The 23,160-nt window shown below is 35.8% G+C and overlaps 1 protein-coding gene across 1 annotated transcript in view; it reads left to right on the forward strand.

Annotated features, from left to right (window-relative positions):
- ADGRV1 (adhesion G protein-coupled receptor V1) overlaps positions 1-23,160 on the forward strand; it is a 471,409-nt gene that overhangs the window by 27,010 nt on the left and 421,239 nt on the right. Inside the window, exons 2-10 of the mRNA XM_032475997.1 lie at positions 5,170-5,354; positions 7,415-7,564; positions 8,633-8,728; positions 11,419-11,523; positions 12,887-13,000; positions 14,889-15,454; positions 15,808-16,078; positions 16,451-16,780; positions 22,610-22,786. Of these exons, the coding sequence (XP_032331888.1) occupies positions 5,170-5,354; positions 7,415-7,564; positions 8,633-8,728; positions 11,419-11,523; positions 12,887-13,000; positions 14,889-15,454; positions 15,808-16,078; positions 16,451-16,780; positions 22,610-22,786 (1,994 nt within the window). The remainder of the gene's footprint in view (positions 1-5,169; positions 5,355-7,414; positions 7,565-8,632; positions 8,729-11,418; positions 11,524-12,886; positions 13,001-14,888; positions 15,455-15,807; positions 16,079-16,450; positions 16,781-22,609; positions 22,787-23,160) is intronic.

The following is a 23,160-nucleotide window of genomic DNA, read 5'->3' on the forward strand; positions in this document are numbered from 1 at the left end:
GGCAAGGCAACAGCTGAAGCTAAAAGGTCAATGTATCCTTTCAATAATGTTTGTCTTTTCACCTTGTCCTGTCATTCACAGAGGTTGTGCAACTGTTTATTGTGAAACTTAAAAAGACAAAGTTAACATTTAAATTGGTGAAAGTATTGTATGAAAGTTAATTACTGCAAAATCAGCAAAATCAATTGAATTCTCATGTTTTTCAATACATGTCATCTATTGGGTCCTTATTCTCATTTACTTATTTTATTCTGTTCTGTTTCTACAGACTTATTAAAAGTTAAAGTAGAAGACTATCCCCTTTAATTCAGAATATACTATACTTTCTACTTTTCCTAGCGTACTTGTTAATAAGAGGCAAGATGTGAGGAAGGTAATATCCTAGATAAGCAGGATTTAGAATTCAATGATTATTATAATGTATTGTTTTGGTGCATATTGTTTTATAAATGGAGTTTAGTATGTTTGTGTGCTAAGTAATACAAGTGAGGAATAAAATTAGCAAATACCACATTTTTAGAAGGGAAGAAAGCTAGGCATCCAGGAAAAAAGCAAGAGAAAGGAACTAATGCTAGGCTAATTTAAAAACGTATGATATTGAGATTCCTTATGACAATCAGATGGGCATTAACTTTTTCAGAACACTGAATCTTTGTGTTCTCCTGCCCTGCTTTGTTCTGTTGTGAAGACAGTTTTGGTTTGTCTGTGTGTCCTACATTTCCTCACTGGTCATTGTTCATTTCAAGGTACAGGGGAAAATATTATAGATGGTGGCAAAATTGCATGGAAACAGGAAAGAAAGCCAGTGTGGTGTCCTTTCACAAATGTTTAGAAAAGACTATGACTGTTTAATGTTAGAGCAGAGACAGAGGGACCTTCCACTTGGTATATCCTAACATGAGTTCACAATGTCACAGATTTCAATTTAGTGGATAAATATTGACGTTGAAAGTGACAGAATATCCAACCCAAGCTGGCTATAGCAAAAAAATTTAATTTATTGCCTTAGCAACTGAAAAGGCAAGGGTAAAACTGGATTCTGGAACCTAAGCTTGATTATCAAGACTTGGCTCCTCTCCACCTCTTGGCTCTGTCTTTGGCTGTGTTGGCTTCATTTTCAGGCTTCGCAGGAAACTGGCCCCAGTCAGCAAGATCCTGAATCCAGCAGTAGAGGGAATCAGCATCCTTATGTTTAAGCAAAATTCTCAGAATTGTGTCTTGTTGGCTTTGATTGGCCTGATCTGAATCATATGCCCATCCCTGTGGGTGCCCTGGAGCCAAGGACCGTTTCTTGTGGATCTTTGTGTCCTCAGTGATTAAAACGAGTGTTACACATTGTATAGCAGGTGCTCAGTACACAGAAATTACACCAAACTGTAAGCTGCTCTTCTGAAAGCAACCAGTTTACATTGTAAGAGCTACTCTAATACATTCCTGGTTTTAATTTTGAAGTGATTTTTTTTTTCTGCAGAATTATGTGTCTTGTTGCATAGGCTGAATATGATTACTAAAATCCAAGAACCCAAGACTCTGTACTATCAGAATTCTGTCAAAACTTCATAATATAATTCAGGAAACAAGAAGCAAGAGGGTAGCCTAAGTTTCTTGTTAGTTTAACACGCTAAGAGATCTAAGAGATTAGAGCTCTACTGGCAAGAATAGTTTGTTTCCTTCCTTCCTTCCTTCCTTCCTTCTTTCCTTCTTTCTCTCTTTTCTTTTTTCTTTCCTTTCTTTCTTTCTTTCTTTCTTTCTCTCTCTCTCTCTCTCTCTCTCTTTCTTTTTTTGAATCATACTGAAAGTGGGAGGTGTGAGGAGAATATGGATAGCTGGAAATGAGAGGATTTGAATATTGGAATATGATGCTGTTACAGAGTAGAGGAATGACTGAGTAAAGCTAAAATTATTCTTTCGCGATTGTGACAATGTGAATTAAGCACATTATGATCTTTAAACATGTGTTGTTTGAAATTCGTTTTATGGAGAAATTTTAAGTAGGTGATGGGTCATGTAAAGCATTCATTAAATCTAATAAGAGAAAAGTGACCTGAAATAGATGAATGACTTATGTTTTGTGTCAGTTACTAATACCTGGTCTTCTGAGTTTAATAAAGGGAGTTCGAAAGGCTAGTAGCTTTTTGGTATGATAGAGGAAAATGTACCTAGTTGCCCTAAAAAAGAAACTATTCAGCATTTGTGCAATTATGCCTGTCTTCTAATGCAAACTTCACTTTTAAAGATTTTTCTTTATTTTTTAACTTCTATTGAATGCCTACATTGCCTCAACAACTTTTCTTACAAGTTGAAAAGATGAAAGCAGAGGAGATTAAATTATCAATGATGTCACATAATTTGAGGCATTTCCAATCATGCTTGTTTGTTCATTTTGCATAATTTGAAAACACTGATGTGCTCCAATTTTAAATGGATTTACTGACTTAACCACAAGATCTAGGAGTTCTAATTGTCTGGGAAACTGCAAGAATGCACCATTTGAGCTCATAGGTCCTGACATTAAAAGATGCTGTTAAATATTTAAAGTAGTCAAGAGAACCATAGTTTTGGTTAAATAAATGTAATGTTTATCAGAATAATAAGGGGCAAACTTTGTGATTGTGCAGTTTTATGGTAGTTTTGGTTATTGTGCATGAGTTTGAAATATTTAAATGCTTGGAAAAGTGTAGCATGAATAGGCTACCATATTAGTCAAGATGGGGATGTGTGACTTGTAGGAGTAAAATGTAAGAGGCAGTCTTGTGTGGTTACGGGTACAGAGTCTGGAGGGTGGATTCCTGGGTTCAAATCCTGCCTAGTTACTTAGCTAAATAACAGTGCAAATGTTAACTAATCTGTCTGTGCCTTAGTTCACTCAGCTATAAAATGGGGTTAATGATATAGCACCTTCTTCATAGAGATGTTGTGAAGATTAAATGTGTTATTGTGTGTCAGGTACCTAGAACAACACTATTTAAGCATCTGCTGTTATATAGTTACTTTCTATAGGTTATTACAGGTTTTCTTCAGGATACATGGAATCTTAAAACACTGTATAGTAATATGTAGAGAAGTGTCTGAGCAAGCCTACAGCAAGTTCAAGCATACTGCACTGAAAAACTCAGTGATTAACTTTAAGCTACCAGTGTGGTCTGTTGTGTGTCTACTCCAAGACACACCCCCCACACTTTCTCACACTCTTGGGTGGAGTATTTCAAAGGGCATCCCAAGGATCAGTTGTATTAGAATCAGTAGGGCTGCCTGTTAAATGCAGATTCCTGGGCCCCACCCTAAACTCACCGGATCAGAGTTTCTGAGTTTGCGAATCAGCAGGTGAACAAATGTGGGTGTTGCTCCTTATGCATAACACATTTTGAGAACTTGTGTTCCCAGTCGTTCATGATTTCCCCTTCTCATACTATAGCTCACACTCTTTCTCACTTAGCACTTCAAGTGTCTTCTTATTTCTTTCAGCTTAAGGAATTGAGATTTTGCTTTCAAAATCACGATAGACCAAAGTTGTCTTTTTTAATGCATCCAAGGCCTGGGCCTACCTCCTTCCCCCTTCCCCCTCTTCTATATTCTCTTTTTCTTCCCTAGTTTATTTCTTTCCCACTATTTGTTGTGAGATGTGAAATCATTCTGGCTTTAGAATTCCACAAAAGATCTTCTGTTGTCTCTGATTTAGCCCAGAATTCTTACTTTCCTGCTTCACCTAGGCGTTCCCGTTTTCCTTCTCTTTCTCACATCTTTTTTCTTTCCTTTCTCATAGTACACTTACCTGGCTAAGAAGTCGGGGAAGAGTTTGCAGTTGGTGAGGGAGAACTATTTTATTTCTTCTCCCAAGTCTTTTAGCTCCATGGCAGGCTTTCTTAGAGAGAGGGCCCCATCCTCCAGAATCTCTGTCCCTATTGGTCTCCATCTTTTTCCTACACTGTCTGAACTCTGCATCCCTGTCTACGGATTTTCCAGCCATAAACATGTGAGGCATCATTAAGCAATCCCAGACTGCATTGTTTGAATATACTTGACTGAGAAAATTGCCTTTTAACCCTAAAATATATCAAAACTCACAAAACTTTTGGTGGTTCCTAAATATAAAGCCATGTGAAGCCATGTGGAAATACCAGATACATGAAAATTTTATTACTTCTTGACCAAGGCAAAGATTAATAGGAAGCATTTTGGCTCATCGAGTACATAATGCAGCCCTTCTTTAAAACGCGTGAACTTGTTACGTTCGTGTGACTGATCACATAATCCTTTGGAATCTTAATGATCCGTGAGATAAATTGTTCACATTTTTAGAGGTGCATCTACATTACAAAACAGCAGATCTCTTAAAGGCCTCTGCACTGTTGTGCTTTTGAAAACATTTGAATCACGCAGTGCTGAAAGTGGGAACAATATTGACGACTCATAAACACACACACTGTACTAAGAAGAGCACAGTAGAAATTAGGAAAAGAAATAAAACACTTTGCCAAATTTGCTTAGTTTTAGAGCAATATGGACATTTTCTAAGAAGTGGTATTAGTGTTCTAGCCAGCAAAGTGGGAGAAGTCCTGGAAATTTTCTTTCAGTTTTCTGAAAGGATTAGCATTTCTTTGCAATATCTAAAAGTTTTTAAGAAGTACTCTCAAAGAAGACAAAATTAAGGAAAAAATAGAGATAACCAGGAAAGTTTTAGCTTCAGCTGCTTTATGTTTCAGGGGTTTCAGGGGTTCGCTCATGTTTGTATGATCATCAGATAGATAATCGCCCAGTAAGATTATTGATCCATTTGGTAACTTTCAGTTTTGGCTTGTATTTTACAGTTTCATTTGGGGGAAGGTGGGGCTTTAATTCAGTTTTTATGTTGCTGCTCAATTTTTTTTAAGAATAAATTGGAGGGACAAAATTTTTTAAAAACTGAATTTAATAAATAAGTTTAAGGCTCGTTATAACTACTATGTTAATGTGTTAAGTTATGGATAGTAAACAGAACCATAGAAGAGGATTGTGGTTTCTGACTTATTTCTGTGGTCACACATGTGAATTGGATGGCTTAATATTTGATGTGTTCATGTCTTAGTTGCTTATTAACTTTTCATCTGTGTTAATATCTGTAGACAGCGCAATTTAATGAAAATATATTGGGTATGTTTTGTGAAAAAAATCTTTTTTTTTTTCCTATAGGGATGCCCTCTGCATCTTTATTAGTAAATCTTCTTTCAGCTTTATTCATCCCTTTTGTGTTTGGAGAGACAGAAATAAGGTTTGCCGGACAAACAGAATTTGTAGTTAATGAAACAAGTACAACAGTTATTCGTCTTGTCATTGAAAGGATAGGAGACCCAGCAAATGTCACTGCAGTTGTATCGGTAAGAAATGACTGTGCTTCTGTTTTTATAGAAATAGATATGAAATTTCTTAGTTTCAGTGACAAGAATATTTTTAACTGTTTGAGATTCTGAGTAGTTCCATTATGATAAACAGTTTGCAGATACACTATTTATTCCTCTCATATTTCTTAGAGGTTTATAAAGTGCTCCAGGGTAGCACATATATTTGACAATAATAGCGTTTTAAAGATCTAGACTGATTATTTTAAAGTGTTCATGTATTTATTTTAAAACAAAACCCGAAAATATCAAGAAGTATTTCTAAGTAAAAGAACACGTCATTTTGGGTAATTTGGATTCTAGCTAACACTGCTCAAATTTATAATTGTGTCAAGTGGCTTAGAGACCGTATATGAAATATTTAAAAGTCGAAAAATGGCGATTAAAAAAACCCTTGGTTGTGTCAGAGAGCTCCTTTTTTAGGAGAAATTAACTTAAGTAGAAGTTAAGTAGAATTTGTTAAACTCTTGCTCTATCTTGCACACCACGTAGTTAGTGGATGGATAGTTTGAACATGTATTTGTGTCTGTGCTTAACCAGGAAGTCACGTCATATGCTATATTTGAGGCCCAAACTACTTGGAATTTTTGTTTTAAAAAATAAGTTTTAGGGGGAAGGTATAGGTCAAGTGGCAGAGCTCAGGCTTAACATGTACGAGGCCCTGGGCTCAATCCCCGCTACCTCCTTTATAAATACACGAATAAACATAATTGCCCCCCTGCCAAAAAAATGTTTTTAAGCAATAGGTTAAATCATCACATTGGGAAACACTGTAAAAAGAGACAATGGAGAAAAACTACCTAAGAAAGAAATCCAGTATTACGATTTTGTGCATTGCATTTTTAGTTTGAGTGTATATTACATTTAACAAGCTTTTACGAATAGTTTTGACTGTATCCTAATAATTTTTTCAGGTTACACTATCATTTTCACAACTTTTCGGGATGGTGATGTCATTTCCCAATCATTTCTGAACAATTTTTCATTGAGGTTGCTTCTAATTTTTATTGTTGTAAATGTTGCTCTTATTAAACTGTTTACATACATATCAGTTTTTGCATATTTTGCATTGTTAAAGTTGTAAATGATTTTAGGGGTTGAATTATTGTGATTTTCTCTTTGTTTCAGTGGCTCTTGATATTTGATGCTTTCTGAAAGGCTTTGCCCCTTTTTATATTAAGGCATGAGTACAAGTTTTGCAACACCTTTGACAACTTACTTGTATTTCTCAAGTATTTAAAACTAAGTCTTTTTAGTAAATGAAAACTAGAAATTGACTACAGTGTCCCTATAGAGGTGCTTCATTTTTTATTTATACTAAATCATATTTTTTCTAATAGCTAAGTTATTCACTTTGAGTTCTTTGATGTAGGAAATCTCATTTGGATTTGCACAAGAAGTTGCTCCTTTAATAATTTCATAATTCCTGCCTCCTTGCGAGTCTTATCAGCAATGCTGATGTTACAGAGTGAGGTCTTAAAAAGTTTTAAGGATAAGTTTGTAATGACTACTAAGTTTGGAATGCTAAAAGAATTGGGTCTTTATTGGTGGTGTGGGAGAATATAAATAAAACTTCAGGTTGAAAGTTTTGGAAAGAGCAGTTTCCTGGAAGCTGATAGGGAAAATCACTGATTTTCCTGATATATTTTGGCAGGCTACTTACACCTCTTCTTTGGGAGAGTTTCAGCTGCAATGTGCCTTCGTATGAGGTTTGCTGGAATCCACTTCAGATCCATCAAGAGGCAGAGAAAAAATTCACATCATTACTTTCCTATATAATTATTACTTTTCTGTGTGATTCCTTTGCCTTCCAGAGCATGAACAAATATTTTTGTATAGAATCACTTTTTTAATAATGCTTTTAAAGGAGATTCTTATCAATTGTTAAATACTTGTTTTGTTCTTGCACATCTCATCTTGTAAGCATCAGTGTCACTTGACGAGTCATGTATTTTTTCTGTCGATTGCTCCAGTTAGCATCCATTTTGCTTATCCTAACATTGTGTCATGTAAGAACGAACTGTGTTTTGCATTGATAGCTGTATGGAGAAGACACCGGAGACTTTTTTGACACATATGCTGCAGCTTTTATACCTGTTGGAGAAACAAATAGAACAGTGTACATAGCAGTATGTGATGATGATTTGCCAGAGCCAGATGAAACTTTTATTTTTCACTTAACTTTACAGGTAAGTCCTCCTTTCCCTCTTAAACTTAAACTTATAAAAATCTTAGAATGCTTAAAAATCAATTTCTCTAGAGATAAGCCAGTTTAGGTGACTGGTGGTGATTTTCATAGAAGCCAGAATTGACAGTCTCTTTGGCAATTCCACGGTCTGGTTATTCCTTAGACAATCTTGTTTAGAAGATTCTACAGCTAGTTTTTGGATTAATTCAGCTTATTTAGGAATCGCCATGACAGATGCTCAGGAAAACCTTGTCTTCCCTTTGGCCCTTTTTCTCTTTTATCCCTCCTGTGCTATCAGATGCACAAAGAATGACCGTGACTTCTGAGTTCAAAGGAGAAGGATACAAAAAGCAGGCATGGAAGTGGGAGGTCCCAGTACCTTAGAGTAGAGCGCCCCTGGGAAAAATGCTTGAATAGCCTAAGGTTTAATTGTTCTTTATGGCTTGATCTGTTAGGTTGAGGCTGCTAACACAGTGCTAGCTAATTTTTTTGAAGTGCATTGAGAAGTTTTTTAGAATGATTGTGTTGGTATGATTTTTATGAAAATGATACTTGAAGCAATCATGTTTTGCTTTTGTAAATCACTTTTTCATATTCATTTATGCTGCTGTTGAATATCAATAGAAATGCTGTAGCAAACTTTCCCCATATTTACTAGAAAAATTGTTTTAATATCTTAGGTTTAATTTTGCTCTATGATTTATAGAATAACTAATTCTGAAGTTTCAGCACCTTCTATAGTATAAGAAAAGAATTACATTTGAATAGAATTTCATACTGTTACTTAATTCTCTGTTGTATTAGTAATGACACTAGAATAATTATGTTACTCAGTGTTTACTTATTTTAACAGTCAGTGATTAATGGTTTTCAAAACTCTTTTGAAGTATTCTTGTTTGGGACTTCTTTACCATGTTGATTTAATTTGAATTTTTTTTTAATCTGTGCATTAAAAATATACTTGTATATTTATTCATATTCTGAATAATTATGTAACAACTGAAATTCTATTAAAATAATTTTTTTATTATGTTTAATTTATTAATTTATTTTTTGGCTTTTATTTTAGAAAACTTCAGCAAATGTAAAGCTTGGCTGGCCAAGGACTGTTACTGTGACAATATTGTCAAATGACAATGCATTTGGTATTATTTCATTTAATATGGTATGGTTTCAATTTGATTAATCTTGTGGTTGCTAGATAATAGTTTATTAAATTTTCTGATTACATCTCATGTTACCTCGTATCATCCTGTCTTTTGATGTGTAAATAAAATTTGCTCTAACTCTATCCATATTCTACATTCTATAGACTGTCCTTTTGTTCTACCTAAAATTTCTCTGAAGTGAGGAGTCCTTTGAAGTGAGAATGGTCATCTCTTGCCCTGATCTTTTTCTGCTGATCATTCTACCTGATTCATTTGTTACCTCTTTTGATGGCCTCTAACCCTGATGTCCTGGTTCCATCTGCTGTAACAAAATACCATGGACTAGGTGGCTGAGAAACCACAGAAATTTATTTCTTATAGTTATGGCAGTTAAGAAGTCCAAGATCAGGGCATCAGCAGATTTGGTGTTTGGTGTAGGCCTACTTCCTGCTTCACAGACAGTTATCTTTTTATTGTGTTTTGTTATGGCAGAAGGGGCAGGAGAGGTCTCTGGGGTCTCTTTTAGAGGGTACTAATCTGGTTTAAGAAGGCAGAGTCCATGTGACCTAATCCCCTCCAAAATGCCTCCTAATACCATCACATTGGAGGTTAGGATTTGAACATGAATTTTGGTGGGAGGCACAAACGTTCAGTCTGCAGTAGATGTTGTAACCTAGTTCCTTCTGCTTGATGTCCCCAACTGCCACGTAAAAAAGCACTGTCTGTTTGTTAGCCTCCTCTGAAAATTTTGAATGACTCGAGACAAGAAAAATATATTGAAAGAATACTGGAAAAACCAATTAAACTTACAATTGAATAGCAGACATTATAGCTCTTAAAAATTCTATAGTCAGTTCCTACCCTGAGATTTTCTTATTAATTAGTATTTCTTTTATTTGTTTTTTATGTGTTGTGGGGAGGTAATTAGGTTTCTTTATGGATTTTTAAATTAGTTTTTTATTTTATTTTATTTTTTAGTGGAGGTACTGGTAATTGAACCCAGGACCTTGTGCACGCTAAGCATGCAGCCTACCACTGAGCTATACCCTCCCCCCTTAGTATTTCTTAAAGATTAAAACTCTATGTCATCCCCCTCAGTTTTGCTCAGAAGTTTATTTTTTCTCCCTTATCACCATATTCACGTGTCACTGGCCAGACCTGTGTTCAGAGGATTTTATCTTTAGAAAAAAAACCACGCAAAATGGGTCCTTCCTTGAGATAAACTGTTTTTAGCTCTAAAATAAAACAAAATTTATCTCAAGTAAAATTGGATATTGCCAATATCTAAAGTAAGTTTTACTCTACAGTAACCTTCCTGATGTGGTCTTTTTGAATCATGTTACTAATTATCATTACTAAAAAATAATATGACACTCTCCAGTTACTTATTTTCCAGTTTCGGTTGGTGTATTTATGTCATTTTCTTAGTACCTTAAATTGTCTTTGAAACAAGGTAGGCCATAGATAAATATGATCTTTATAGTTGCAGTATCTTTATTGAAAAGGATACGTGGGTAATGACAATATCAGAGACATTTTGTAGCCTCCATTATATCAACATTTATAAAAATTAATCACTTCTATTTGAATGATAGGGGATTATTAGTTATTTATGAACCAGTCTCCCTAATTGCTTAATTTTTCTCCTTACTGCCTTTTCTCTAAACTTACTCCCAGCTTATCTCCAAACTCATGCTGATTGATTTAAAGCTTTCTTTCCTTCTTCCTTTTTTGGCATTAAATATCGTAGCTCCCTCGGAATCCTAGTCTCTCGCATTGGTCCCAGGTCCCTGATTCTTGTGGTCCCAGAGCTGCCAGGCAGCCTCTGACTGAGCACCTGCCCTGTTTGATTAAAATTAAACTAAGTAACTGTTGAGCTCACAGTAGTTACTACATAGGCTGACTTTGGTACCTGGAAGGATGATGATTATACTGATGATGAAGATAACATTGATGATGATGATTGTAAGTACAGCCAACATTTGCTGGGCCCTTCCTGTGTGTCATGTACAAGGATAAGCTCTTAGACATGAATGATCTCATTGAAACCTCATCACAACCCTTTGAGACAGGCATTCCTGATCCTGTTTATGGACTGGGATACTGAGACTTAGTGCCACCTGGAGAGATGGGCCCTGCTGCCTTAGCTAGTGTGAATATGGCCACTTCCCCCTTGCACCCTGAGTTTCAGCCAGCCATGCCAGCACATTCCAGTATTTGAAGTCTTGGCTTTTTCTTCCCCTCAGTGGTCATGTCCTGAAAGTTGCTGGCAGTTGTCCGTTTTTCAGTGGCACTTTGACCAATGAGTGAATAGTGGTTGGGGGCAAGGCTGAGTGGGAGTCCCAGGGAGCTGCTCTGAGCTTAAGGCACAACTCATTTCTGTGACCTCCTGGACCACTGGGAGCATTTGAATGTTTCATCTTTGGACCAGATAACCTTTAAGATTCCTCAGTAGAGCAGTTAGTTGTTGGTAGAAGTAGACCAAGAACCTACATCTTTTGCTTGACTAGTTTTGTTTCTTCTATACTATTACTTTAACCTTTTAAGCATTTACTAGCTACAGTTAATGAATGCTAGGAAACTCCACATTCTTAGTGTGCAATGTGGATTGATTTGTCTGTGGAAATTGAGTATTCCCATGTTATAGTTTGCATGACCTCCTACCTCTGATGGATCAATGCCTGATGGTCTTTGCTCTTCCCAATAGCCTTTCTCAGTCACAGCGAGTGAACCCAGGGGCAGAAATGAATCTGTGCCTCTTACTTTCATCAGAGAAAAAGGAACCTATGGAATGGTCACTGTGACTTTTGAGGTAAGTTCGCTGTGAAATAATTTTATATGGTAACACTTTAGGGTTCATACCAGATGGCTACAAATTTAGAAATCAAGATCCTTTTATAATAAACATGACCCTTAATGAAAATGAAATAAAAGTAAATACTTCCATTATCTTTTAAATGTTATGTTTAGTATACGAATGTATTCCTTTCTACTTGAATATACTATGCTTACATGAAACACAAGCTATCATTTTAGGTACAGGATAGTAATAAACCACAAATTGAATAATAATAATCATAATAACAATAAAAGTGTAAATTATATAAAATTCATAGAACTTTCATGATAAATCTTTTCAAGGATATAAATTTAAAAAATTCCCATGGGTTTCTTAGGCGTATATAAAATTACTTAATATGCAGTCTTCCCGCTTATATACATCCCACATTTAAAAAAATACACTTGATGGATGGTGTTAACAGGAGTTACCTCCAAAAACTGGAAAAAAAATTGGTGTAGAAACAATAAGACATCATCAGGTTATGGTGTTTTCAACTCTTTGTAGATGTCTGGAGTTATTTTATTGGGTCTTAAGGCTATTGTTTTGTTGAAATGATTACAGCTAACATTTGTGAAGCACTTAATACTGCCCGGTGCTGTTCTGAGTGCTTCATGCTGAATATCACTGCATGCAAACTGCACCTCTTCCCAGCACTCAGCCTCCCTCATGCCCTTTTAGATTTTTTCTCCATAGTACTTATCATCATTGGACACACATTTATTTATTTTCCATTTGTTCCCTTTCATTAAATGTAAGGTCCTGGTGATCAAGAAGTTTGCCTTGTTCACTGCTATATCCTTAATACCAAGAAGAGGTCAGGCACAGAGTACTTAAAAAATACTTTTCAAAAAGTATATGATTTTATTAAATCTTCAGCTGTAGCCTGGGGAGTGGATATTATTATGCTCATTTTCAAGATAAGGGAAAAGCTGCACACAGTTGTTAAATACCTTACCCAAGATTATGCCGTCAGTGGTTGAACTGGTATTTGATTCCATTATGTAAGAGAATATACTAATTTTAAATACCTTCCTCTCAAGAAAAAGCATTTATGCTTTTCTTGAAAAGAAGTATTTTTTCCTCATTTAATATTATGGTTGAGAAGAAAAGAGAAAGCTCTTAGAAACCATGTAGTTTACTATAATTATAGTCAAGATTTATAATTATATTATAGGCCTTGACTGTCAATTAGAAAAGCAGACTTAATACAGGTTAGTATCATTCTTCTTGCAAAACCTTTTTAAGTAAATATGTCAGCTGGTATCACAATAACGCTTTCTTACTCTTGTGGAGTATTTTATATTTCTTGATGGCACTGTGTGTTTTCTTGCAGGTCGAGGGGGGCCCAAATCCACCTGAAGAAGATTTAAGTCCAGTTAAAGGAAATATCACGTTTCCTCCTGGCAGAGCAACAGTAGTTTATAACTTGACAGTACTTGATGATGAGGTACGATAGTGTTAAATGCTTGAAAGGAACAAGACGTGTTAGAGAACATTATGAAAAGTATTAAATTATGTTCACTATTTGAAATTATTCAAGAACACAGGCCTATGTAAAGTTAGTGTATTGTGGTCAATTATGCCTTAACTATTAATAGCTATTTTGGAATATATCTTGTTAATATTTACCTTATTTAATTCACATGAAATTGTGTATCTAAAGGGTGATGAACTTGAATGTAACTGGCAACCACCCTTAATACAAACATTGAAGCTTTCTGTAAACCTTGAGGATTGATTTTTGCTAGTGATTTCAGTTTTGAGCAGGTACAGTATTACTTACCCAGCGTAAATATTTTACTATAAAAGCAAAGAAAATTCTCTTACAGTTGATACTCTTTTGTTTGGATATTTTAAATGTTCACATTCATAGGAAGGCTTTTGTTCTTTTTGATTTCACATCGAAGCTACCAAGGAATGAAATCTATGACACAGCTAGTTTAACTGGTAAGAAAAGAATGAATTTGAACAATATGTACAAAGATGTCCCCCAAGAGCTAATCAAAAGAAAACTTGACTTTTAACGAAATAATCGCAGTAATATAACAGAAAAAAAGGGAATAGCTGGGAATTTATAATCATCCCTCTACCTTCCCACAAAATATCATGAAACCAAATTACAACAAATCCTAAGAGAAGAAAAAAATGAATTAGAAGACATTGTTAGAAAAGAGTATTTATCTTGAAAAAATGAAGTTATAGGTAGCATCGATAACTCAAGTTCATCTTCTGGAAGCTAACAAAAACCTTTTGTTTTTAGATCCCAAACGTTGAACAGGTTATAATTTGGGGCAATGACTAATTATATATTTTAATTGTAAATTTAAAAGATCATCTTTTGAAGACCTGATGTGCAGCATGGTGGCTGTAGTTAATAATATGGTTTTGTATACTTAAAAGTTGCTGAGGGTAGGACTTAGGCAGTCTCCACATACACACACAAAGAATTAACTATGGGAGGTGATGGGTGTGTTAATTATCTTGCTCTTGATAGTCACTAAGTATCTCTCTCTCTCTATATATATGTATATATATGTGTATATATATATCAAATCATCATGCTGTACCCCTTAAGTATATTAAAATTATATTTGTCAATTATTCCTTAGTAAAGTTGGGGGGAAAAGATCATCAAATATTACATTTCTTTTTTTGAGATAAATAGCTTTACTTTTTATATTGCTGTTGATGGAGGTAAACATACGTATTTTTTCACTTTCATTCATTTAAAGTGAAGGAAAAGCTCAAATAGCACAGTAAAGATTATCCCTAGGATTTCTGTGCAGTTAAAAAAAAGAAGTTTCATTTTAATGGTGTCATCATTTTGCCTAATAGTGACTCTTATGGCTTGTTCTCCAGAGAGCTGTGATGAGTATTTTGAAAATTGTATGATTTGTATCATATATTTAACTCTTGAGTTAGAAACCATTTAGAGAGAAGCAAGAATAATTCACATGATTGAAAACTAACGATTTGTGATGTTTAATGTAGTTTTTCAGATTCTTAGTTATTATTTGACCTTAATGCTGCTTCTGACCCTACCCACCTGATGAAACTATAAGAATTATGTCCATTTTAGTTATCTAAAGATTTATCAAGTTGAAAGACATTATACCAATACTTCAATACCTTTGCTTTATCTAAAACATGTTATTTACCTTTGGAAAATATTTTAGTAAATGGACACCAGATAAACCTCTTTATCTGTTTCCTTCAGTTAAAGAATCTTTATTTCTATGTATTTACATTGAAACATAGGGACTTTATACACTATGGGTTTTTTTGCACATGTTTTGGCTATTGGTGTTTTGCCACTGTTTGTATTTCTTTGACAGGTTCCAGAAAATGATGAAATATTTTTGATTCAACTGAAAAATGTTGAAGGAGGAGCTGAGATCAACACTCCTAGGAGCTCAGTTGAGATCATCATTAAGAAAAATGACAGTCCTGTGAGATTCGTACAGAGTGTTTATTTGGTACCCGAAGAAGACCACATACTCACAATCCCAGTGGTTCGTGGAAAAGGTGACAATGGAAATCTGATTGGATCTGATGAATATGAAGTTTTGATCAGTTATACTGTTATAACTGGGAATTCAACAGCACATGCAGTGCAGAATTTAGACTTCATTGATCTTCAGCCAAACACAACTATTGTTTTTCCACCTTTTATTTATGAATCACACCTGAAATTTCAAATAGTTGATGATGCCATACCGGAGATTGCTGAATCATTTCATGTCATGTTACTGAAAGATACCTTACAGGGAGATGCTGTGCTCTTAGGCCCTTCTGTTGTCCAGGTCACCATTAAGCCAAACGACAAACCTTATGGAGTCCTCTCACTCAACAGTGTCTTGTTTGAAAGGACAGTTATAATTGATGAAGATACGACATCAAGGTAGGATTTAAATGTTGTGTTGCTACAAATACTTAAATATGTTATTCTAAGATTTAATGTTTGTGGTGTTGGATATAGTGATGAGCTGTCAAGAGTATGTGTCAATTCCTCGACTGTTGTTTCACTGTTTTCTTTCTTGTTTGAGGAGTGATTTAAAGATGCAAGTGAATTCATGTTATGGTAGTTTCCTAGGACACATCTACATCTCTACTCCTTCATATTAAAACGATCATTCTTTATGATTTGGATTCTGCTTTTACCAGTGTCTGATGGCCAACTTGATATGAAAATACCTATTTGAGGGAAGTAGAATGTATCGTGTGACTGTATATATTTCTTTAAAAAAATTCTAGATTTGAAGAAATAACAGTGGTTAGAAATGGTGGCACTCATGGGAATATTTCTGTGAACTGGGTGTTGACGCGGAATAGCAGTGATCCTTCACCGGTAACAGTGGATATCAGACCAAGTTCTGGAGTTCTCCGTTTTGCACAAGGGCAGATGTTGGCATCGATTCCTCTCACCGTTGTTAATGACGATCTTCCAGAAGAGGCGGAGGCTTACCTACTTCAGATTCTACCTCATACAATACGAGGAGGTGCAGAAGTGAGCGAACCAGCAGAGGTAGATCTCTTGTTACATTTTACTTGGGTGACTGTTTCTGTGCTATGAAATAGCCAAAGAATTTGATCACATAAATCACATTTCTGTTTAGTTCACTGTGACAGAAAGAACACTGATTTTAGAAATGATAGTTGCTTCCCTTTCTTGAGGTTGTTCCTTCTATAAATAAAAAGTTTGCTGTTAAAAAAATTCCACAAAGTTTGCTAATGTGTTTTTGATTCATCGTTTACTCTATTACATGTAAGAGTGATCATTTTTAGATGTGGTACATAAATAAATATTACAAATCAGAATAGTCTTAGAAAATAAACCATTTGGTAATCTCAGATGTGAGAATTCTATAACTTTAATATTTTATTCCTTTATCTGCAGCTTTTGTTCTACATTCAGGATAGTGATGATGTTTATGGCCTAATAACATTTTTTCCTATGGAAAATCAGAAGATTGAAAGCAGTCCAGGTGAACGATATTTATCCTTGAGTTTTACAAGACTAGGAGGAACTAAAGGAGATGTGAAGATATTTTATTCTGCACTTTATATTCCTGCTGGAGCTGTGGACCCTTTGCGAGCAAAAGATGGCATCTTAAATATATCCAGGAGAAATAGCCTCATTTTTCCAGAACAAAAGACCCAAGTCACTATAAAATTACCAATAAGAAATGATGCATTCCTTCAAAATGGAGCTTACTTCTTAGTACAGGTACTTTAATGATGAAAATAATCTTAACTTTGGTTAAACTGTAAGTGTACCTATCTGTGTGAGAGAGTAACTAATCATTACCTTGCCCTCATCTATATTTTGGGTTCTGTTGCTCACTAGAAATTCTGTGGGAGTCCAAAGAGAGACTGTCTGCTCCTAAGACATAGAGGGATGGATGGAACAAAGGTTGTACTAAAGTCAGTATTTTAATCATGTGACAATAAAAGCAGATCAGACATGAAATGTGGGGCAGAATGTGATGGATGACATAATGGAGTGATTCATAAACTGTTTGTGGGGGAGGGCCGGGAGGGAGAGAGCAAGAGACCTGCCTTTCTTTTGAGTTGATTTGGGAAAATGAGATGTAGGGATGTGGTTTGTAGGGTAAATATGTTTTTCATGATGGATACTGCAGGGAAGGCATTTCAGAAGTAAAAAAGTATGAGAAAAAATGTATAGATACTTTAAAATAATATACTAAAAAATCTGTTGGTCTAGTAACTGTAGATAAAAATCTTTGGAGTTTTTCTACTTAAAAAGAAGAGATAAGGACCCTATAATGTATTTTGCCATCTTATGTCTTTAATTTCTTAACTTTTATTAACCATATAATAACCAAAGCATTATTTTTATTGCCAAAGTTTGAAAATCTGCACTCACTTGTGATACTGTGCTTATATTTTCCAAACGGTTGGTATTGGTTGATTCTGAAAATTAGAAAGCAAAAAAGGGTGCTTATCAAATTTTGGTTATATAAATAAATTTAATATGGAATCAGATAGTATGAATGGATCAATAAAGGAAGAATGTGTAATCTGTGTCACCATGCATTTTGCTAACTGAAATATATATCAAATGAAGTCTCATATTCCATTAATTTCTTTGACTCATGCTGCATTTAAATTTGTTTCATATTTTTGCCTAGATTGTATGTTTTATTATTGCCTTCTCTGGAGTGTCTAATTGCCCCTTTCCATATGCTGTCCTTACCACATTAGTCTAACAGCTGTCTTACATGCGTGGGATGTTGAGTTTAGCTGCAGTAATTACTTTCTCCACTTGCTTCACACCTGCTACTTGGAACTGTTTCTACTGAACTCCTGAATTTTCTTTATTTTGGACCTTTTACTTCTTGGATTGTGTTTTAGTTTTGTTGGAGTGCATCTGTCCTCTAAATGTGCAGGAAAGGTATGTGCAAGGTAAAATTTTGAACAACTGAAAATGAAATTTCATACTCACATTGATAGTTGGCTTGGTAGAAATTTCTAGATTAAAATAATTTCTTCTTCAGAACTTGAAAGATATTGTTGTTTAGCTTCCAGAGATGCTGATGAGAAATTGGAGTGGAAAGAAATTGTTTACCTTTGTGGTTTACTTGCTCTTTATCTCTGAAAGCTTTTAAAAAGCTTCTTGGCTTTCTGAATTTCACAGGACTGTGTCATACCTTACTCAGCATGGGGTGGGGTGGACCCTTTCATTCTGAAGACTTTTGTTTTTGAGCTGGGCCGCTGCTCAGGCTTGTATGGTTTGAGCATTAATTGAGGACTCCTAGCGGAGGTGTCTAGTCAATGACCTGTTCTCGGGATATGTGATTTGTCAGTACGTAGGGGTGCCTTTTTGCTGCGTGCCTGTCTATAGGGAGACCTTTTATCAATGTCCCCAAAAGCTTTGTCCCTAGTGGTGAGAGATCTGTTCTTCATCTTTACTACTATTACTATTATTATTTTATTGTGTTTCCTCATATTGGGGAAATTATGATATGATGCATTCGCCTGTCTAGGAGGATAGCCCACTTTTGGAGGACCCTTGAATTTCTCTTTTTGGTGTGATGGGTGAACAGAACATGACATCATTCACAGTTGTGTCCGTTGCCCCTGCAGCTTGTGGAATGTTCTTGTGAGATAACTGGCTAGATGGTGGGGGATCTGGATCTGTGGAGTGGACTTGAGCAAGTGGTCAAGCCCATGGCTCTGGCCTTGTTGAGCAAGAAGTTAAAGCAATTAGAATGCTGCTGCCAGAGCACATTTAGAGATAAATTTAGAATTTTTGAAAAGCTTTCAGTTTGGCCTTATACAGAAATATGTCATAACTTACTTTTGAAAGTTGGTTCTTTTAATATATGGAAATACATACTAATTTCACCAGTTTGAACTCAGGGTAGCATATCCCAAACTTAGGAGTTCTCTGGTGCCTCTGAGAGATAATAACTTGTCGAGTGGAGTTTCAGAATTTAATGGAGGTTTTTGTGTTTTGTTTTTATTTTTGGCATCAGTGCTCTCCTTCGCCTTCTCTGTTGTCAGTGTCCTCTGGCTTCAGAGCATTCTCATTAATACAAATCACTCAATCAGTTTGGGCTGCCGTAAAGACTGCCACAGACGGAGTCGCTTAAACAGCAGACGATTCCTTCTCGCAGTTCTGGAGGCTGGGAGTCTGAGATCATGGCGCTGGAACGGTGGGGTTCCAGGGAGAGTCCTCTTCCTGGTTTGCACACTTACATTTTCTTGTTGTGTCCTCACACGGTGGGGAGAAAGAGGAACAAGCCCTTCAGTGTCACTTCTCATAAGGGCACTAATCCCATCATTAGGGCTCTGCTCACATGACCTGATCACCTCCCAAAGGTCCCACCTCCAAGTGCCATCACATTGGGCATTAGGGTTTCAACATATGAATTCTGGAGGGGCGTGGGGGGAACACAAACATTCAACTTACAGCATATGTTTAAGGTTTTTTTTGTCCCTAGTATCTCAGTATTCATTTCTCCTTTGGTCTCCAGTCTTGTAGCTCACAACTCATATGAAGTGAAGGAAGGATTTCACAGGGTTTCCTTTGCTTTCATAGAAGCCCTGCATCCTGGCATTCGTGTCACAGTTGCAGCGACGTGACATGAGTTTGAGAACTGATGATGCAGAAGTGTTGATTTTGAGTTGTAGAGAATGTCTCTGTTTTCTGATTTCTTCTCTTCCTCTGCCTCAAAACAGGTCTTTACTGTAGAGACCTCCTGTATCTATGCCAATATTAGTAACCTTTGTATTAAACTTTCAGACTCTTGAAAATATCCAATATCTATTCAAGTAGCTACAGAGAGTCCCTATGTAGACAAAACCTTATTAAGAACCTCTAGTGGGTCAGATATTAGCCTAGCTATTTTCTTTCAGCATTCTATGTGAACATGACAGAATTTACTTTTGATGACACTTGGTAAGTAAGGAAGAACTTGCAGAAGCATGTAATACCTGAATTTGGGTAATCCTGCGTTAGAAATCTGTTTATACCACTAATTCCAGACTCAGTTCTTTATCTCTCTTTGTATTCAGTTAAAAAACAAAGGTCTTGCAGTGCAGACAGGTCAGTTTAACACAGTCGGAAAAAAGGGCACTATTAGTCACTGACACAGCTCCTTAAGGTTCAAAACAGCTGTAGGCTCTGGAAGGCTGGTTGGAGTCAGAAGGTTGTGTAGTTTGAATAGTACATAATGGATGAGCAGCTCACGAATAGGAGGCATCAGACTCTGCGCTGAATGAAACTGAAGAAAGGAGAATCCGAGACTTGAGCTCCTCATTCTTCAGTAACTCTCTCGGCTAAATCCGTGAGTCTGAGATACAGCTTTTGGCAGGCCCGGGGTCACTAATGTGCTGTCCCAGTAGCAAACTGTCTGAAAGCAAAGAACGACTCTTTATGAATGGAGTGGTTTGATTTAGCAGATGCTTAAGGAACCCAGACAAAAAGGCTTAGAGACGAGGAAGTAAGCCATGGGAAATTAGCATTTTCCTTTTGATCAGGTCATTTCATAGCCTTCTATATCTTCTTTCTTTATGGTTTTTCAAAAATACTATACTTAGAATTAATTCTGTAACTGTTTTGATAAAAGTAAGTAAAATATGAATTTTTTTCCTTTCTTGTTGAAGAGTTTTGAACTAAAAATATATAAAGTTTTTTTCCTTGATGTTTTAAACAGTATTATCAGTTAGCTCTTTGTGAATATACAGGAATGAGAGGGTTCATTCACAAATACGTGTTTACTCACACAGGACCAGTGTCTTTTTAAAAAGTCTTCCCCTCCAGCCAATGCACACTTTATATTTATATGCCATTCACATATATATTTTTATTTTTAAATTTTTGTGCTATTTTAAAAGATAAATATATATGTATATAGGTATATATATTCTTTTTCTCTAGAAGGAATGACAGTTACACTTATGTGATTTTAATTATGTATCTTCACATTTTATTTATTTTACAAAGTAAATATGCAGTATCCTAAAGAACCACATGTTTTATTTTACTTGCCTCAGTCTGCATACCAATATTTGGCAAAATCGACCAGTCTAATTTTTTTTTCTTTTACTCAAATGAATATTTACCAAATATGGAATTTTTGATATCCTTCTCCTGTTTATGATTTTCAAAGCAAAGTATGTTACTTTTAAGAAGGCATTTACTTTTACCCTTAAAGTGAACATTGTTCATCACAAAATGTGAGCATCTGTGCAGGGTCAATACCAGTCCTGTCCCGCTGTGGAAAATCAACTTAAATCACAAGTCTCTAGTGATGCTTACTTAGTAGTGTTGTTTCTGTATTGCAGAGCTTAACAGAGGGAGGTTTCTAAAGAGTGGGAGGTCCATAATGTCCCATTAAGTTCACAGTTGCTTTTTAACTTAAAATCTCTGTCCTTTTTGCACTCCTGTAGTGATTATCTATTCCTACACTTGCATGAACACTGTGATATTGATAAGTTGGTTTTTGGAAAGTTAGAATATTAAGATGCTGAAGTTTTATGATGTGTCAGGATTCTTATGGTGCTTAATTTGTGTTGGAGGGATAAATCAACAAGTACTGTGTAGCTGCTGCACTTGCAGGTGTGTGCATGTTTCAGGAAAGTACTGAGAAGGACACAGACAGACCTGCAAGAGCTCTCTAGTCCTGTTGGAAGTAAAAGTCTGGAGCACATAAAATGATAATAAGCAAGCATTAAGTGAAATTTAAGTTCTAAGTTTCGTGAGGATTCAGAAAGAGATAGGAGAAAGAAGGCTGGAGAATCCAAGGAAATCTTCACGAAAGAGATGGATGTTTAGTCTTTAAGAGCGGGTACATTTGGACTCGTAAGGTGATGAAGAGAGGCCACTCTACATGAGGAAGAACCATGAAAGTTACTCTGGAGGTCATGATTATAACAGGGACACTGTATGTTATATGTATGTTGCATTTCTTTAAAGACATATTTAGGCACATTTGGAGTTCTGAATAGTCTTCTGATAGTGACTTTTCTCTGTTAGAGAAGGGCCAGTGGGTGATTTGATTGGAGGTGTGGGTCAGTGGATGAGAGGAAGGAGATGTGAGCAAGTCTCTGATATTTGGCTTTTAAGTCAGGGTAGTTGGATATCGGCAACAAGGAGGAAAAGTGGATGGTAGTATTGGTAGAAGGTGGTGGTAAGAGGACATGGACCACAGCTGGTGATTTCTATTTGGTACATTCTGTTTGTAACGTGTCTCTGTGACATTTATGTCATATCCAGTGGCAGTTGATTATAAATATTTGGAATTTGAAGGAGAGATCCCAAAATGATTAGGGAGAGGGTATGAAATTATAAGATAAAGGTATTAGGAAGAACCCTGGGGAAGAATAATAATAATTGAGGAGCAGAAGGAGCCCAAGAAGCCAGTGCAGGAGGTCAAATCAGGATGACCAATGAAGAAAGAGGAAAAGGAAGTTGCCAAGTGACTGGTGGCCTTTAGCTGTGCTTTGTTGCCTCATGCAATTAAGGCTAAACATTTTTCCAAAAGCTTCTTTTCTGTCAGTTTTATGGTGTTTTCTTCGTTTATTATAGTTGGAAACTGTGGAGTTGGTGAATATAATTACCCCAATCCCACCTATAAGTCCTAGATTTGGGAAAATCCAGAATATTTCTTTAGTGGTTACTCCGGACATTGCAAATGGAGAAATCAGCTTTACTAGCAATCTTCCAATTATTTTGCACGAACCGGAAGATTTTGCTGCGGAAGTGGTAAGTAGGCTTTTTCTTATTGATGGAGTGTAATGAGTTTGAGATAATGTATAGATACTCTTTTTGGGGCAGGGTAGAATTAGTTTATAGAGTTAACAGATGTAGAAAAGCTTCATCATTTGCAGCTGAGTCTTCAGTATGTAATTTGACATATGTAACTGGTAAGTGTGTGATTTTCATCACCTTTTGCCATATTCGATGGAATAAAATTAGAATTAATTGCTTACAGCAAAAGGAGGATATTTTGATATGGCTACTTGCAGCTAGTGGCATGGCATTTGATAGAGTGAAAGCCAAACACAATTTTTTTTTTATTGTCCAAGTGATATGTATCACAGGAATCCTTGACCTTTTCTATTTCTGAGCACTCCTCA

This window comes from Camelus ferus, chromosome 3 (genome assembly GCF_009834535.1).
Source record: "Camelus ferus isolate YT-003-E chromosome 3, BCGSAC_Cfer_1.0, whole genome shotgun sequence".
NCBI classification, from domain to species: domain Eukaryota; kingdom Metazoa; phylum Chordata; class Mammalia; order Artiodactyla; family Camelidae; genus Camelus; species Camelus ferus.